At 45.1% G+C, this 18,329-nt stretch overlaps 7 protein-coding genes across 7 annotated transcripts; 2 read left to right on the plus strand and 5 right to left on the minus strand.

Annotated features, from left to right (window-relative positions):
- Window positions 1-54: 54 nt before the first annotated feature.
- On the plus strand, window positions 55-1,529 carry SS1G_05544 (hypothetical protein; the record flags this gene model as incomplete). Its single annotated transcript, XM_001594064.1, has 6 exons — window positions 55-153; window positions 208-311; window positions 390-408; window positions 542-564; window positions 1,075-1,161; window positions 1,463-1,529. 6 exons carry the CDS (start codon window positions 55-57, stop codon window positions 1,527-1,529), a joined length of 399 nt encoding a protein of 132 aa, XP_001594114.1.
- A 433-nt stretch (window positions 1,530-1,962) lies between these two features.
- On the minus strand, window positions 1,963-4,576 carry SS1G_05545 (hypothetical protein; the record flags this gene model as incomplete). Its single annotated transcript, XM_001594065.1, has 2 exons — window positions 1,963-2,031; window positions 2,288-4,576. The coding sequence occupies 2 exons, from the start codon at window positions 4,574-4,576 to the stop codon at window positions 1,963-1,965; spliced, it is 2,358 nt and encodes a 785-aa protein (XP_001594115.1).
- A 392-nt stretch (window positions 4,577-4,968) lies between these two features.
- Window positions 4,969-7,913, minus strand: SS1G_05546 (hypothetical protein; the record flags this gene model as incomplete). The annotated part of the gene is made up of 2 exons (XM_001594066.1): window positions 4,969-6,651; window positions 6,876-7,913. The coding sequence occupies 2 exons, from the start codon at window positions 7,911-7,913 to the stop codon at window positions 4,969-4,971; spliced, it is 2,721 nt and encodes a 906-aa protein (XP_001594116.1).
- Window positions 7,914-10,391: 2,478 nt separating this feature from the next.
- Window positions 10,392-11,201, minus strand: SS1G_05547 (hypothetical protein; the record flags this gene model as incomplete). The annotated part of the gene is made up of 2 exons (XM_001594067.1): window positions 10,392-10,517; window positions 10,665-11,201. 2 exons carry the CDS (start codon window positions 11,199-11,201, stop codon window positions 10,392-10,394), a joined length of 663 nt encoding a protein of 220 aa, XP_001594117.1.
- Window positions 11,202-13,646: 2,445 nt separating this feature from the next.
- Window positions 13,647-14,015, minus strand: SS1G_05548 (predicted protein; the record flags this gene model as incomplete). Its single annotated transcript, XM_001594068.1, has 1 exon — window positions 13,647-14,015. One exon carries the CDS (start codon window positions 14,013-14,015, stop codon window positions 13,647-13,649), a length of 369 nt encoding a protein of 122 aa, XP_001594118.1.
- A 1,343-nt stretch (window positions 14,016-15,358) lies between these two features.
- On the plus strand, window positions 15,359-16,120 carry SS1G_05549 (predicted protein; the record flags this gene model as incomplete). Its single annotated transcript, XM_001594069.1, has 1 exon — window positions 15,359-16,120. The coding sequence occupies one exon, from the start codon at window positions 15,359-15,361 to the stop codon at window positions 16,118-16,120; it is 762 nt and encodes a 253-aa protein (XP_001594119.1).
- An 861-nt stretch (window positions 16,121-16,981) lies between these two features.
- On the minus strand, window positions 16,982-18,029 carry SS1G_05550 (predicted protein; the record flags this gene model as incomplete). Its single annotated transcript, XM_001594070.1, has 3 exons — window positions 16,982-16,987; window positions 17,168-17,197; window positions 17,574-18,029. 3 exons carry the CDS (start codon window positions 18,027-18,029, stop codon window positions 16,982-16,984), a joined length of 492 nt encoding a protein of 163 aa, XP_001594120.1.
- Window positions 18,030-18,329: the final 300 nt, after the last annotated feature.

Genomic DNA, 18,329 nt, shown 5'->3' on the forward strand with positions numbered 1-18,329 from the left:
CCTGAAACTAGACTTGAGAACTTGAAATAAAGCTTCAATACTCTCATGTCCACTATGTCTTCATCAATAGATTCGCAACAGCCGCTGCGCCCTCATACGCCGTCTTCCATGAATCTCCCACAAATTCCTTCTCCTATTCATACCGAACAACCGGTTTGTCTTCTTCCCTAACTTCAAGCACCTGCTTTCACTAATATCTTTTCTTAGAAACTAGTCAACGAAATGACTGTATCATCAGTATCCGAATCCCCAGTAAATCTAAGAGGGGGTGGACATCACCATCACCATCACCATTTTCGTACAGAAAGAGAGTAAGTTCTCCCCAATTCAGCCGATTTTCGTCTGCTTGCAAATAAAATAGTATTTTATACTAATCTTTCATGGAATAGTGCTGCAATTGTTGGTGGTGTGTGCTGTTGTGAATGCTGTCTCTGTTGCTGTATATGACAAAAGGATGAAGAGGATGGGAAGAACTGTTCGAAATAAATTGCGTTTGTTGGTTAAGGAAGCAGTGATTTGATGGAGTTGTATTACTTTATAGACTAGCAAGTTGAAGACTGCTGTGTATTTTTATATAACAGATATCCGAAGATTGAATATAGTGCCGAAGTAAGAGTTCCGATCATCACTTATTGCACACTAAGCGAAATCACACCAAAAATTGATGAATTTTCACTTTTTTGGATCCTTATTATTTTAATTAAATTATTATTATTATTATTGTGATTAACGTCTACTCTGACCTCCCGAGGGGTATTTAGACGTGCTAAGCTAAGGGGATTAACTACAGACAGCTGTTGACCTCCTTAATTAACAATTTAGCATCTGAGAAGGGGACTGTTCGTCCCTTTGCGTGAACACCCTGTCCACTCAGTTGTGGCGAATGTGTGTGACTGTTATTTTATAAGTGCGTGTGGAAGGGCTCGCAAGGCCTATCTTTATATATTCCCATTCTGTAGCTAGAGGGTGGGGAGTGAGGGGGGGCGCCATTTGGTTAGCTAGGCGTCAGTGTTTGCACACCAGTGTGTGTTTTTAGTGGAATGGAGAGAGGGGAAGAGCTAAGTTGTCGGATAGCCCAGTTGGAGAAGTCAAGTGGATTGTGGCGTGTTGTGCTCTGCTTTTGAGCGAGGGGGAGAGAGGGATTTTGAGGGGTGGCACAAGGTCAGTACAGCGGGCATACTTGGGTATAGAACTTTGAGACCCGCAAGAGCTCTGCGAACGTGTCTGGAGCACGTAGAAGCTTGTGGATATACATGATCGTCTGCCAGGTGGTGGTGATGGCGCTTCGTGGTGCAGTTGGCCACTGACCACGTGTCTCATTGTTGATGGGGCATTTGAAAAAGTGGAAGGGTTCTTTCTCTTGCCCACAGGTGCATCTCAGCTGGTTGTCCCCGTGCTTGAACCGGCGGTGGTAGTCTGCGAAGTCGCCGTGCCCCGTTCGCATTGCTAACAGTCGATGCAGCACGCCCCTTGGCAGTGACAATTCCCTGGGCTCTCTTGTGCTGTATGAAGGATGCCATGCTGAGTAGGTGCTAGATAGCGTAGTCCTAGCTTCCCCCCACCAGCAGTCCTCCGCCTGAGTACAGAGTTCTCTGTAGGATGAGCGCACCCCACTTACCGTAGGGGTGTTAGCTAGGCCTCGATCCATCATGCCCATTGCTCCATCATTCGCCAGGCGGTCTGCCTCTTCGTTGCCTTCGATCCCCATGTGTCCAGGTGACCATTTAGCTTCTATGTCGTGTTTTGCCATCGCTCTGTGGCACTTGTGGAAGGCCCACTGTGACGTGGTCGGGGCATTACCTCTCATACACCATATGACGGAGGTGCTATCGATGCAGAGCCATATCTTGCCAGAGGGCTGGTCCGTGGTCAGGTTGAGCAGGTGCTCGAGCCCACGCCACGCTCCGATCGCTTCCGCGTCGAACACATGTGAGGTCTCGTGGATCTGACCTTTCCCAGCTGCTACTCTCTGCCTGCCATGGTATATCGCGTAGCCGTACCCAACATGGTGCTGGCTATCGACCCATCGTTCTGATCCGTCCGAGAAGATCGTGTAATCCTCGGACGGTAACTGCGGCCACCATTCTTTGAACGCCAGCGCGGCCTCCTCTTTGGAAAATCCTTTCGTAGGGTTGGTCCGACATTCACGCGAGAAATGTGGCCTGAGCAGTTGGGGCCTCTCCGTCTCAGGGATTAGGCGTCCAAGTCGCTGTAGTCTAGTTGTAGGGCTTTTCGGAGTGCCTGCCCTCTTCCCCGCTCTCCTGATGATGGGTTCAAGCCGCCTTACCAAAGGGTTTCTAAAGTCGACTGTCTGGAGCCGGAGGGCGAACCTGAGCTTGGCCTTCTCCAACGCCACCCACCCTGAGGGGAGACCTGCTTCCTTGATCAACGCGACTATCGGCGTGGTCTTGTATACTGGTATCGTGCCTCGTGCGGCAGTGTTGATGACCTTGTCTATCAGCTTCAAATGTGCTTTCATGTCCATGGAGCGATCAGGCCCGTGTTGACCTAAACCGGGCTTGGTCATGCCTGCATACCAAACCTCGGTTCCATAGAGCGCTACCGGAAGCACGCAAGCGATCACCGCTTTCCTTAGATATGACGCTGGCGGCCCATGAACCGTTCTTGCAATCGACCTGATGTGAGCAGACACCTTCATAGCTTTGGTCGTTCGCTCTTTGACATGTTGTAAGAAGGACAATCGTCTGTCAAAGTACACCCCTAGCCATCGCATTGTTGGTGTCGTTTTTGCAGTGGTTGCAATTGGGACAGGGGTGATTACCAAATCCCGGTTGACTACCAACGGCGGGTTGTCGGTTGTGTGCCTCCGAGTTATGTGGAGTAGCTCAAACTTTTCGGGCGCGAATGAGATTTTGTTATCTTCACCCCACTTGATGATTTTCCGGACGCGTCGTTGTAGGACCTTCGCATTGGTAGAAAAGTCCTTTGAGCAGTGAAAAATACTGATATCATCTGCATACCCGAACTGTGTGTCTTTATCTCGGTTGAGAAGCTCAGCCAGGTACAGCATGTACAAAATTGGGGATAGTGGAGAGCCCTGAGGAGTTCCACAGGCTACCGGATACTCCTTCGTTATGACCCCTTCCAGCCTGATCCTGACTCGTCTTCCTGTGAGAAACGAGTCTATCATCCTGAGAAGTGAGGTGGGCCATCCTTGTTTCAGCATCCGTTTGAGCAGCCGTCTCTTGAGCAGAGCATCAAAAGCACCTTGTACGTCCATAGTCACTAGTGACACTATTTTCCCTGCGTCAAGTGCAAGCTCTGCCTCATGTGTAAAAGCGGCCAGTAGATCTATGCCTGACCTCTTGGGAAGCGCTCCGCAGTGCTGTGAGCTGACCACGTTGTGCCGTAGCGCGGTCCATGAGATTTGACTGCCTATGTATCTCTCGAGCCCCTTGGCTATGCAAGAGATCAGAGCTATGGGCCTCCATGATCGCGGAGATGTCTTGTCCTTCTTCCCGACTTTGGGCAGCATGACCACCTCAGCAAGTTTCCAAGCATCCGGATAGTAACTTAGTGCTAAGCAGGAGTCATATATCTCGTGGATTGGTGCTTTGACACTATCCCAGCATGCTTTGAGCAGTCGGACCGTAGCCCGGTCTACCCCCGGCGACGTGCTTGAAACATCAATCACATGTTTCTCGACCTCCTCTTTGGTAATCCTTCTCTTCCACGGAAGTGGGCCCCGTTGCGTGCTGCCTTCCAAGGGGTCGTCAGGCAAATCGTCATCGGCTTTGAATCGATCGAGCACCGCAGTGAACAGCGCACTAGCCTTCTCTTTGGTATCAACGTATTCTCGTCCATCGATAATCAACGGAGGAGCCTTCATAGTATTCTCCGGGGTGAGCTTATGCCACCCAATGACCTGGTACAGTTCCTTGTCGTCCTTTACTCCATCCAAGCGCATTGCCCAGTAGTCCTTCTTTGCCTTACGGACTGTGTTACGCAATGTGTGCGCAGCTCTCATCCTTCGGTCCGGTTCCAAGCTGTTCCTTGCTTGTACGTGCTCGCGGTGAGCCTCTGCGCACTTCTCTGTCCACCAAGGTGATGCTCTGCCTGTCTTGCGGTCAAGTCTGCCAGCTATCCGAATGGAGTCTTCCAACGCGTCAGTGAGCTCATAGACACATTGATCGATTTGCTCTTTGGTTTTTATATCCAATCCTTTCATATGAGCAAGCCTATTTGCCATTAGCCCGTTAAGTTGGCATAAATCTGAGTCCCGCACTCGGTAATGGTGCTGCACCAGATCTCGCGCCCCTCGGTTCACTAGAGTGGTAACTTGGGTTACGTGGTCGGAGCTACAGTGCAGCTCGTCGCGTACTTCGGTAAAAGCAAAAGGGACATTTGAAAACGTGAGATCTAGTACATGGCCCCGCGCATGCGTTGCTAGCCCTGGTGTACCCAGGTATTCCATCCCTTGTGCCTCCGCCCAGTGCGCAAGCTGTGATCCTTGGTTTGCAGCACCTACACCAGGTTCCCATAGAGGGTGTTTAGCATTGAAGTCTCCACCGATGATGGTTTTAGCGTTGGGGGCGAGATGCGTTATATAATCCATCGTGTCAGTCATCAGTGGGGCTCGATACGCGTTCAGAATGAAATACCCGTTCACTTGAATCCAGAGTAGATCCCTGTTCTCTAGTGAGCGCATCTGCAATACTTTCAAGCCTGCGCCTTTGCGGGTGTACGTCATGACCCTAGGGCCTCGTCCATCATCCTCGAGATCTCCACGAAGGTCCCACCTGTCGATTGGCTGGTGCCTGTCATACGCGTTGTGGTTTTGCGTGGTCGAGTTCCAGTATTTCCTTGGTTCCTGGACACAGACAACATCGATTTTTGCCTCATAAGCTATTTGCAGCAAGGTTATATGGTTTGAGTGGCCTTTGCCCACGTTAGCCCAAGCGATAGTAAGCCCACTACCCTTGTTCGAGTCCCTTGAAGGCGACTCGTTCATACGGGGGTAGTGTCCATGTTGTCTGTAGGAGCGATTGGAGAGGTGAGTGTCTCTCCAAATACTCTGTTGGCTAAGGCCACTTCATTAAGGTTGGGCGCAGGTCGACTCCTCGTAATTCTCGTGCTTGTCGCCGTTTGCACTGAGATCGGTGTAGTCGGTTCCCGAGGACGCTTGGCTGGGCGAGCATTCTCGTGCTCTGTGACTTGGGCTCCTGGGGCCCTAATCGTGGAGGAGGTTGGTAAGACTGGGGTTGGCCTAGTCACCTCCGCCTCCTTGACACTCTTGAGCATGTTGTACGCCTTCCTACCCTCCGCGCGGATGGCAACCAGGGACTTGGCTGTCTGAGTGATGATCTTTTTGGCGTGCACTTTGGGGGCTGCGGGGCAATTTTTGTGTCCGGCAACGAACGGGCCGTGACAGTTAGCACATTGAGCATCTCTTGTACAGCGTTCGTGAGAAGCACCCTCTGCATGTTCTGCATTTTGCTTGCCACATCTGGAACAACGGGCTGTCTTCTTACAAGTGAAGGGGTTGCAGTAGCCTTGGCAGCCTGTAGAGTGCAGCTGAATGCTGCGTGGTTTGTCTAGCAGCACCGAGAAAGAGCTGCTGTTAAAGAGTTGAAAGCTCTTTACCGAGGCGGTGAAGCCTACGATCCAGGTCCCTCTTTGTGTCGTCGGGTGTACTCCGTTTCGAGAAAGACGGCAGACTACCGGATGTTTGCCCGTTTGGGACTTGATTTCCTCCCTGACGAGTTCGTCGGGAATGGGGGCGGGAGCGCCTCCAACGCGGTAGAAGTCGTGCGGGACTTGTGGCACTGCATACAAGTACCATTTCTCTAGTCGGCGCACCTCGGTGGCTCCTAGAGCGGTTCTCAGCCTCTCCGCGTTCTGCTTCTCCATCACCTTCTCACGGGTTGCTGGGGTGTTACACCTCAGCGACCAGCCTGTGTTGTTCCTCTGAAGGTACGGGATCTCCTCCAAGGTGAGTTCTGGGACTGCCCTTGTGATCTTGAGCCGAAGCAGAAAGGGGCTAGGCTCTTGCAACAAAGCGTCTCCGTTCGCTGCAATGAGGATTGTCCTCTCTATTCTGTCCTTCTCCGCCTTGATTTTTCGGGCCTCCTTTTTGTCGACGCTCGGACCACTCACAGGTGTGGAGCTTGTCGCGGTGGTTGGAGCTTTTATGGGGCCAGCTGCACCTGTATTTGTGCGCGTTTTCAACGCGCCGGCATATGTAGAAGCAGAGCTGTGTGCCCTGCTTGAGTCTGAGAAAGAAACGGTTGGTGGCGGAGAGTGTCCGGTGCGACCCAGCAGTGCGTCTACGATGATGTCCTTCAAGTCGAGCGCGCGTTTGCGCTCCCCACCCTTAAGTTGCTTCACTAATCCGTCTGCAAAAGCAGCGAAAGCATCGAATACCACCCTCTTCTCCCTTTCTTCTCTGGCGACCTTCTCGAAGATATCGTTAACTGCTGCGGCTGCGGAACCCGTCTCTGCGAGCGATTTCATAATTGGTGGAGGGGCTATGTGCTCCTCCAGAGTTACGTTGTGAAAAGGGTGTTTGCTGGAATTGTATATGATTGTCTGTGAGTGTATAATAGATCTTGAATTTGAGTAATCGATTCCATTTTTGATAATCCAAGGTTCTTGAATCATAATAAGATCGATATTGAGTTCTATTGCAAGCTGTAGAACGTTCTCTGTAGCTTGTGAGCTCTTATTAAGATTTATTTGAAGAATTCGAATATTAGTGTAACTCATAAGTTGGTGTTATTTGCTTTTTGTTGGATTGCTTGATAGATTTCGCAGGTTCTTGAATTTGCTGTATGCTTTCCTTGGCACTTCGAGCATTTAGCAGCGAGATGTTGGCAGAACTTTCCTCTGATATTGCAGACTACACATAGATGTACTGATGTGATATGTTTGCCTCCACATAGTCCACAAGAGGGATCCCTTCTGCAATGTGTATCCTGATGTCCGAATCCTTGGCATTTTTGGCATTGTGTAGTTGGTTTGGATTCGTAGAACTTTTCTACTCTTGTACTAGTGCCAGCGATATATAGTCGTTTCCGAATGGCTAGCTCTGCTTCTGATTTTGTTGCAAAAGCAATCACTATTGCTCCTTCCCGTTGATGAGCTCTTTTTGATGATGGTGTAAGCCAAAAAGGGGTTCCTATGGGCTTGAATTCTGGATTGAAGGTTTTGATTTCCTCAAGAATGAGGTCCATTCCTCTTGTTCCAGAAAATTCTTTTATAGGGATTTTATGAATAATGACCTTATGCCATTCTTGATCCTTTTGAATTCTTTCGAATTTGATGAGATTACTCCAGATTGCCTTTTTTTCTAATAGAAGTTGTGATGTGAAAGGTGCATTTGTAGTAATTATTATATTTCTATTCAGCGATAGAGTTACTCCTGCTATAACCGGGCCTTTAATTCCAGTTTTCTGGAATGCTTCGTTTATTTGGTTTCGAATTGATATAGGTGAAAAGGAGGTAATGTTCGTGATCTCTGGTTTGATCAGGATTAAGCGTCTTTGTGTGATTTCGATCTTCTTATCTATTGGGGAAGATCTAATAGTTTTTCCCTTGCCTACTAGGTTCCATTCTCCTTCTTTTGTTATTGCTGCATATGTCGATTTAGTGGTTGGTGTATTGATTGGCAAGGGAGCTTTGGTTAGGGCTTTAGCTTGAGTTTCGATTTTCCGTGTAGCGGATTCTAGATGAGTGATTTGGGAGGTGATGATATTGGAGGCGGTGGTGAGCTTTCCTTTTTCGGTATATTCTCTAAAGATCTCTAGGAGATCTAATAGCTTCGATTGCTCATCACATGATTGAGAAAGAGTTGACGCTAATACTATAAGATCTCTTGCTTTTAAGATAGCTTCCTTAGGTGTAGTTGGATTGTTTTTTATTCTGGGTTGTTTATTCTGATTGCTAAGGGGCATTGTAGGGCTATGTTTCTTATTCTGATTGAATATATAGGTAGTATTGGTTGTATCTTGAGTAATAAAGGGGTCACTAAGTAGATTGAGGTCTTCAACTCTTCTTCCAGAACTGGTTGGCTGATTGGTTGGTAGACTAGGGCTAGAGATTTCGAATTGAGGGTTTTCAGAAGGCGGGGGAGGGCTTAAGGGTATTGGGGTACCTAGAATAACAGTAGGATACGTGTTTGGTATGATGGAGGCTTCGGGAGAAGCCTCCATCATAGCTGTATCCTTGAGTATTGATGGATTGTTGAAGTTATTCATATTGAGGATCTTATTCTGATAGTTTGAGGTGAAAATTTTACGCGAATTTTCGTGCGAGTTTCGTGTTTGGAGCGCCGACGACAGTATCACAACAACTACTGGTCAGAATCACTTGGGGGCAGTTGCAATCAATTTGGTTTAATAGCTATGATCTAGATCGATCGCGAAAGGGTCGTATTTCGAAGAAAAAGTTTCCTTCGAAATTTGTTGTGTGATTGCATATATCTGTTTAGTTGCTCTTTCGAGGGAGATGATGTTCTTTTTCCAGGATGTTGAAAATGTTGTTAAAGCTATATCATCTATATATGAGAGATATTTGATTGAATTTGCTGAGAATAGATCTCGAATATAAATTAAGAAGAGGATTGGCGAAATAGGGCTGCCTTGGGGGATCCCGGTATTGATCGGTTTGAAGGTTTCAATTTGGCCATCGAATGAGAGTTTGAGTAGCCTTTCCTTCAAAAAAGATGAGATCCAGGCGATTAGGCTGGTTGGGAGGTTTAGATTCTTGCAGATATCTAATAATTTGTTCATAGATACATGATCAAAGGCGCCTTTAACATCCAGGAAGAGAGTTGAGGTTTTCTTCTTGGATCTTGAATTTCTTTCGATTTCGGTAGTGAGTAAGATTGCTGTATCGATGGCTGATTTCTTTTGTCTTCCACCCATTTGAGAGTAATGAAGTAATTGTGTAGTCTCCGCTAAGTAGCTAAGCCTTTGAGCCAGAATTCTTTCACTTATCTTGCCAAGGCAATTTAGTAGGGCGATAACTCTATAAGCTTTTGGGGCCGAGTAGTCTGGTTTTGAAGGTTTCTTGAGTATCGCTCCAGTAGCTTGTTTCCAGCAAGAAGGATGGTAACCAAGGTTGATAAGATGACTGAAGAGGGTGAAGAATGCTTTTGGTATTGCTTTGTACGCTTGAATAATGATATCTTGAGTGATCCCATCGGGGCCAGGGGTCTTTCCTTTGATTTTTGCAGAGCACGCATTTAGGAGTTCGCTCTCTGTAAGATCAGGCCATTCCCATTTCTTAGATTGTTTATAGCTTTCCCAATTGGGCGGTGGGGTGCATGGAGGAGGAGGAAATAGGGTCGATCTAAATGCAGAGCATTTTCCCTCGAAAGAATTTTCTAGTTTAGAGGGATGGATCGATATTCGGGATTCGTTCGGTTTGTATATCTTTTGTGTATGACATTGCCTTGAATATGGATTGGGTATCCTCTTTTTCAAGGAACTCATTCCAGTGGTTTTTCTTTGCTGTTTTAATAGCTTGGAAGTAATGATTCCTGGCTGACTGATAGATTTTCTTGAACATATCGTCTTCCGGGTAAAGTTTGGCGTTCTCAAATGCATTAGAGAGTCGTTTTAGAAGGGCTTTCAACTCTGGGGACCACCAGGGTTTAGCTCTTTTTGTGGACTTGATTCTCGGTATACTGGTTTCAGCCGCTCATCACTCTATTAATGTGATTATTCGGGTGAATTCTTTTGCAGCTTCATCCAATACTTGTATGTATTGGCTCTTGTCGAGAAGGGAATCAAGAGAGTTGGATTCTGAGGTAGCGATATTAAGATAATCACTCGAATTTAAGGTGGTTGATATCGATATTTTCGATTTGAGGGTATTCGCGAATTTTTCCCAATCCGCAAGTTTTGTGTTGAATCTTGCTGGATGAGCTATATTCGTTGTACGGGATAAAGTGCCCTTTACTTCAAAGAGAATGCTTAAGTGGTCTGATCCAAGATCAGGGAGGACTTGCCAATCAGTGATATAGGGAGATACGGAATCTGTGGCTAAAGTAAGGTCTAAGACACTTGGATTTATCATATTTGTTCGATAAAAGGTGCTCGTGCCTGGTTCATTAAATAGAATGAGATTGTGATCCTCAAACCATTCGGTGAGTAGGTCGGCATTTGAGCTTTTGTTAGAGAAGGGGTCCCACCAAAGGTGATGGGAGTTGAAATCTCCTACGAGGATGGTGTGATGAGTAAGAGGGGTATTGTAAAGGCATCTTTCGATGGTGTGGCCTTTTTCTTTGGCTTGGTCCGCTTCATTGTAGATATTGATGAGTTGTATTGTATGTTTTCCTTGAGTGATATCAATGATTTGAATATCTGGATCATTAAGGGAGTTGGGAGCTAGGGCTACTAGCGGTTTGAATCCTTTTGAAATGTAGATCATAGTTCGGGGACGCAGGTTCGAAGGATTATTTGGGAGGAGTTGAGAGAAGCTAGAGTGGGCGATAGATCTGGTTGAGGAGAAGTCTTTTTCAGGATTCGTGAGGATCCAGGGTTCTTGGATGACTATGAGATCAATTTTGAGTTTTAAAGCAAGTTGGAGAGCACTTTCGGTTGCTTGAGGGCTCTTATTTAGATTGATTTGAAGAATGCGAGTATTGTTGTACAACATTAGTTGGATTTCTTGATGGTTGATAGATATACTTCACATACTTTCGAGTTAGCTTTGTGTTCTCCTTTGCAATTAACACATTTGACACTTAGATGTTGACATGGTTTGCCTTTTGCTTGGCAGATTATACAGAAATGACCGGCTGTAGCATGATTATTACTGCAAAGTCCGCAAGCTGGAGGTTTTTTGCAGTATGATTCGTTATGGCCGAATCCCTGGCATCTGTTGCATTGGGATGAAGGAGTAGATGGATAGAATCTTTCTACTCTAACACTAATGCCTGCAATATATAGCCTTTTCTGAATAGCTATATCTGCTTCTTTTTGTGTAGCAAATGCAATGACTATTGCTCCGTCTTGTTGTTTGGCTCTCTTGGAGGCATTAGTAAGCCAGTAAGGAGTACCCATAATACTGAGCCCTGGGTTGAAGGTATTGACTTCCTCTTTGATTAGGTCCATACCTTTCAGACCTGAGAATTCCTGAATTGGGATTTTGTGAATGATGACTTTATGCCAGGGTTTATCGATTTGTATTCTTTCGGCATCAAGGATCTTGTCCCAGATTTCCTTCTTTTCCATCAGGAATTGTGCATTGAAAGGGCTGTTAGTGGTTAGTATAAAATTGCCGCTCCTTGTAGTAGTGATAGCTGAGATGATTGGTCCATTGATTCCTGCTTTCTTGAAGGCTTCGTTGACTTTGTTCCTTGTATTTAATGGTGTAAAAGAGTGTAGCTGATAAATAAGGGGTTTGATGAGGATTAGTCGCTTGCTTGGGGCTTCTTCCTTTTGTTCTGTAGTTTTCTGTTTTGTGGGTTTTCCCTTTGTAACTAGGTTCCATTCTCCTGAGGTTTTGGTGATAGTGGCATAGTTGGCTTTGGTTCCAGGGGTGTTTATTGTAGGGGGGATTGTATGATTGGGGAGGTTTGAAAGGTGGTTGGCTTGCTTTTCGATCCGTTTGGTAGCATTTTCTAGATGGGAGATTTGTGATGTGATGATATTTGAGGCTTTTGTAAGTTTTCCTTTTTCAAGATATTCACGAAATATTTCGATTAAGTCTAGGACTTTCGATTGTTCTTCGGTATCCTCTTCCAGGGAGGCAGCTGCCTTGTACTCTATTGTAGACCGATACGCGCATCCGTCCTCTCGAGCCGTATAGACAGTGTCACTGTCGCTGCCATTATACGCTACGCCCCGCGGCTTGTGCACCGTTTCGCGTTACCTTGCCGGATCTCTCCTGCACAACAAGGCCGACCGTATCTTGCAAGCTTTGCTGTGTCTTAACCCCTAGCCAGGCAACTAAAAATACAACGTTTCCAGCTCACTAACCAAAGCACAGCCTGCAAAGTCCATTCCCCCAATGTATAGTTTGTAATCGATAATGCGGAGGGTTGAGAACGTATCGGATACGTGTCTCATAAGGTGGCTTCTGCCAGAGCTCATCCGCTGCCGTGATGTCTGCCGAATGCTTCGCAGAAGAGTGAAACTTGCTAAAAGCATCCCCCTCGTTCGAGAGTTCCTCTGCCGCCATGATACCGCTCTTGTACATTCGTAGAGCAAAGTGCCAAAAGCGTCCCTCCATCCCTAATCCACCCATACCTCCGTTGGCCTCAATAAGACTCTATCACAACCTTTATACATTCTCGATTACTCCCCTTAAACACCTGTAAACTTCCAATCCGGTATACCCGCAGATTGTACGCATTGTTGAGTCGTGAAAATTCTGCACGCTAGCGCCCCAGAGGTGCCCTGTCAATCACCGGCACAACGCTTTCCTTCTCAGGCTCTGCTCCCACACAGATTCGTAAAGGCAGTCCGCTTTGAAATGCTCCTTAAAGCAATTCTCAGGCTCTGCATCCCACTGCAGATTCGTAAAGGTGGTTCCGCTTCGAAATCCGTCGTTGTTTCGTTGATTGTCGGGTAGTTTTCATCTCCGTTCGACTGATAGTCCTCTGTTCCGGGCCAAATTCACGATACCTTCACTCCCAGTACCGCTCCTTTTTAAAGCACGACCTTTGCCTAGCTTCAGCCTGATTCAATCTTGGCTCTGTAAGAAAAATTACAGGTTCGTAGGATGCACCACGTACAGGTGTTGAATCATCGCATCCCATGAGTCTCTTAAGTATCTTAAGTATTTAAACCTCCTCCGCTGTTCATTGAATAGCATCTTATGGACATTCGTGGGCATACTGTAGAACCTTTAGCGAGGTGAAAACTGGTGCCCTCGAAGTTTGGAATAGGAGGTACGGCCGAATTATCGCGTGTCGTACCTGGTTGGCTTCACTTTCGGTTATATTCAATTGCACGAGAGAATATGTCTGCCTGCAACAGGAAATAGTATATTTATTTTCCTCGCATGTTTAGCATCTGCTTCCTATGTTCTTTAAATGCGGGGTTAACGTTACACGGTTGCACGCATAATGGCAGTCATTTTATCCCCTTTGTAAGAACATGCATATGTCGGGCTGTGGTGAATTTTTGCTGCGACATTCCATTCCGCTGGCCCTACCTAAATTCGAGCATAAATACATATGTTCTACATAGATCCCAAGCCAGGTTTGACAGTTTCATTTTAATTTTACTCATTCGACTACTTTATATTCACTTCTCATTATCAACACATTAGTTACATGCAAAGAGGTTTCGTTTATCTTCTGTTGGATTACTACGCGAAATTTTACCGACGTCCAGTACTTTCCCATACCACAATTCATTCCCAGTTATCCGAAATGTGAAGCATAGGGGAAAAGAGAAAAGTAATTCGCAAAAAGCACATCGCGACATTCCTGAAGCTATGCCTCAACAACCTTAAACGACTACCCCTGCTAAATCACCTCTCAAAAATAGTCCTGCATCCCAGCCACAAGAACATTCGGATGCGTCTACTTGAGGAAACTCAAGTACTCCTTTCTATAAACACCCCGAAGTCTAAGGTCATACTCGCTACCACGAAATATTTTGACCGGATCCTCCTCAATCCCTTGGCTTCATCATAGACCCTTTAAAAGCACCATTCACTATGACCATCTATACCTTGAAATCTCTATCATTAACACCACAAAGACGTCTCATGAGGTGACTGTGTGCTTCGATTTCGTTGAGATACGATATGCCGTCGACATAATAGCTCAACTTCCAGTACACCTTCAATGCGATAAAACAAGCTGCCAATTCCATTTGCTGAAAGTTAGCATAGTCAATTTCAAGTCGAACATTGACATTTGTAAGGACAATGAAGGATCGGTTGACTCGATTGACTAGAGCCATCATCTGGCGAATGTGCTGAGCATAGATGTTGGGATTTTCCCAGCAGCGAACAATTCGTGGGTGAATGAGAAAATCGAGCTTATCGGCCAATGGCCCATATTCAGATATACGATCAAACAAGATAGCCATGTAAAGAGCAGTCTCTTGTTGAGTTTTATCTTCGTTTTATGCAATGATTATTTGCAGACATTGTGCCTTCTCTAACCAAAAGAGCGACTCGTGTAACTCTAGGCTTGAGGGAGGCTTGGGGAGAACTGAAGGAAGATTGGAATTTGTGACTGAACTGTTTTTCTTGTCCATGCTGGCTAAGTCTTATTAACACTGCGAGATTAGATAATATGACTGTGAAGGATTTGACTTGCTGGTAGTCTCCGAGGAGTAAACACGGCCTCTCCGAATCTTCTTGATCGATTAATATTGCAGTTTGCTTGGGATTTTAATGAAATTCAAATCTGTGACAGATGCTGGAGATTTGACGATGCAGATGGATGAATTTAGATGGAGGTTGTATTTTGGGGATATCAGGGTGTAATGGCTAGAATAGATGAAGTAGGAAGTAGAATATCGGCCACAGGTAAGAAAATTATGAGTAGAAGTCAGTCCACTAAGATCATTCAGAATAGCATCTAGCATCTTCCACGTGCACTACAGAACTACATAGCTGCCGTAGCAAACCCCTTGTTTGAATTAGGCTACAAACCACAAACCTGCTATTTTTGTCCTATCAAAAGACTCTTCAAAGCCACTTGACCCAGGGCGTGATTATGAAAGAACAAGTTCTAGAGATTTTACTGGTTATGTGACGAAGAATCACATACATAAAGTAGATTAAGTACCCTGCCCAATGAATGACTTGAGCCGTAGAAATGCTGCGCTAATCACCTTATCACCGTGAGATTCCCGAAGCCACAAGTAATAGAACCAAAGATCTTAAGCCCACATGATGGAGTTGGTAAACTCGTAAATTTATGATGCTTCTCTAAAGTCAATAGACACTTGAGACGCGTGGCATGGAAGCTACGCTATGTAATTACGTCTAAGAATGTTTTAACCCTAAAGTTAAATAAACCTGTGATTTTAGGCACATACCGCTGATATTGTTAAATCCCATAATTATATGACTTGATACATGTCGTTTTACTATTAATAAACAACTATACTTCGCTGGCAAATCAACGAAGTTTGAAAATATTATCATGCCAATCTCCGAGAAACGTCACCTCAAAGTGAGTGGAGTTATTCTCTACCATTGTTCCAAGAACAAGTAGTTGTGCTTAGTCCATCTTGTTCTTTCCATTATGTGCAGTGTTTCAATAGTGTCTGAACAGCATATGAACAACATCTGGACAAGTGTCTGCAAATGAGCATGTAAATCCCTGGATTTAGCGATATACTTGAAGATGTATTAACATCAAACATTATCACAATCATAATTACCAACAACCAGCAAACGCATTCTCAACATTTCGAAAATGCCTTCAACTTACACAAAGTTTTCCTGCAGCCATGTCTTGGAATCACGAACTGCGGCAGGACGTGCAAAAGAGGAGCCTCCCCAGGCTCTCAAGAGAACTTTGAAGAGTATCTTGAGCTTGGGAATGGCTTGGGAGTCGACAGCATCCAGAACACGCACTCTACACCAACCTCAACCTGAGAGGCTCAAGCTGGGGCTGAAAAGGGTTTTCACTTTGGGAAAATTCGAGCCTCCGACACTCACTTCGATCGAAGGATGTCCCAACTGCAGACGAAATGCGACTTTTGAGTCGGAAGTATACTTGGGATGGGTCGACGAACAGCCAGAACCAGAAGCCTCTCAACCGGAGGAGCCTAATGATCAAAGACCACACACGGCACAGGCTGTCCCCCAGAACTTCCAAACACGAAGAGAGCCCGCTAACGTGGAAGAATCCCCAGAATGGCGCAGACAGCAGTCCCGCATTCCCATTAGTTTTATCCGTAACCGTACTGACGCTCGTGAAAAAGTCCAAAAAGAGGCAGACAGGGACGAAACTCTCGCATATCTTGAAGGACGGGGCAGAACTCCCAACGTTCCCCACCATCGACTCGGAGGATATTGGGACTCAGAAGAAGACCACAGAGACGAAGATCCTACATCTTTCGAAAGACGAGGCCGCGCTCCCGCCCCTCCCACCAGGCAGCATCAGGATGCAGCAGAGGAACCGCTCTTGGAACTTGAGAGAAACCCTTTTAAATCGGATGAAGATTCAAACTGAGCGAAGGTGAGTGAGTGGGGTGAAGTTTTCTACTTACAAATTGACAGTATCTACTAAAACTGACAAACGCAGGCATTCCAAACTTAGGTTAAAAAAAACTCTTTTCAGTACACAGGAGTAGGAGTTTTGTTTAACACAAGCTGGAGCTATGCACACCCAAATTGACAAATACAATATAATTTCTTTTTGAAATATACGACTAATCCGATTGAATATGAAAGTTGAGTATTCACAATACTTTCTTTCTTTTCCATGTGAACGTAATGTAATTGAAAGCCAACTAACCTGTCACTAGGACGGAATTCGAAAACTGAAAAACGAACCCACGAAGGACTTTCTTTGTGGACTTTTATAGTGGGACTGTTTCCTAGTGAAGAGAAATTGCTAGATGCATGAATGTGACGGGAAGCCCTTCCAGCCTTAACAACAAAAACCAGACCGCAAGACTGAGATTCTTTTGTTATCTTGAAAAACAAAGGAACTGTGGAACAATTTGCGTTGTTCACAAAAACCACAAGTTGAAAACATAGAAAGCTTCGAAAGCTCAAAGGAGACAAAAGAACAAAACATATATTTCCTCTTTTCGTATGTCAGTTAATGATTTGAAATTTCTAGTAATTTCAAGTCTAGATGGTTCTAGGCGTCGAACAAAAGATTAAATTTTCACAAAAATCATTGATATAGAATTATCATGATCATTTAATTATTAATAAACTTTGTTCTTTGGAAAGGGTAAGTTAGTGTAGTTGTTCAAAGGAGCGAAAAAAAACCTCCTTTAGGTGAAATGATGGAGAAGTATTGAACAGAGGAGGGAATGTGTGTAAAAAATTGAAAAGATGGTAAGTTAATATGGGTTAAGTATCACATCTATGGATTATTAATAAAATGGAAAAAGATATGTGTAGTCATAATTGAAAGATCTTAATAGCCTAGAATTTAAATAAAGTACATCTACTGAAAGGTCAAGCTTCATCTCAATGAGCCTTTAACCCCTACTCCATGCTTCGCCTAAATAGAAGCTAAAACTAGACCCCCCTAATAACGCACAAAACCGACTCCTTCATTAACGAGAACGTTCTAAAATACCCTCCGCCCGCCTGGCATAAGCCTGCCCCCCCACCCCCCCCCCCCAAAATCAATCATCCACCATGCGGTCCATACCAAATTCCCCCGGGCCAAAACCCATGACTCCATCCGCCCAGTAAAACATTCCCACCTATTTCGCAAAATCCTCCCGATAAACACATTCAATTCTCTTAAAAATTGAATCCTTCCTATAAATATCCTTAAACAAATTTTTCTCCCCAGCCTCCACATAAGCTAAAGTCCAATTATCATTTTTGAGATCGATCAATCCAGCCGCTAATCTCAAATTGGAAAAACTGAAATAGTCGATGAAGAATTGACAACGGATTGATTCCACCTTAGACAAGGATGAATTAATTTGGCGCACCAATGCTTTCATCTCTTCAACGTGTTTGACGTAGGATCTTGGAGCTTCTTTACGGGAAAGACCGGGGCGAATGATCAGTTCGAGAATCCCGGTCCATAAGGAGTAGTTTGGAAGCTGGCGGAGGACCATGGACATATCGGTTTGTTCATCACCAGTGTAGTTTATGGTGAGGCTTAGGATTTTGTTGAATTTGGTGTGCAATTCCTTATTTATTACTGATCCAGGATGAGGAACTGACATATCAAGCCATCCTTTCGCCTGTCTAGCAGAAATATCTGTGCGAACACGATTTTCGGGACATTGCAATCCGTTAAGATGGTTTTCCTCGCTGTTGCACATTTCACAGGTGCATTCTTCGGGTGCTTCATCTTTTCTGTGGATGCACTGCTCTAATGCCGAGACGTCGACCTCGTTGTGTGTAGCCCAATCTACGGGGAGATCAATGTATTTAGCCATTTTAAGATTTCTTTTTCTTTTCTTTTGTTGAGGAAACAAGTTGTTGAGAAAGCCTTGATATTCTTGATGAAGTGAATATTCTGGTGGATATCTTCGCTGTGATCTAAATCGTTCTCGAATTGATGGATCTAGAGTGTTATTTGTTGCAAGTGGAAAGTAGGAAGATGTGCGTGTCAGGAAGATGGATGATGAGGGTATAGTGAGCACTTTATATAAATTCTTGTGGTGAAATATTTGCTATACGGTGGTATCTAATACAGCAAGGTAGGTGACACTAGCGCTGAATTAACTTTGTGCGAC

Source organism: Sclerotinia sclerotiorum, genomic scaffold (genome assembly GCF_000146945.2).
Source record: "Sclerotinia sclerotiorum 1980 UF-70 scaffold_6 genomic scaffold, whole genome shotgun sequence".
Taxonomy (NCBI): domain Eukaryota; kingdom Fungi; phylum Ascomycota; class Leotiomycetes; order Helotiales; family Sclerotiniaceae; genus Sclerotinia; species Sclerotinia sclerotiorum.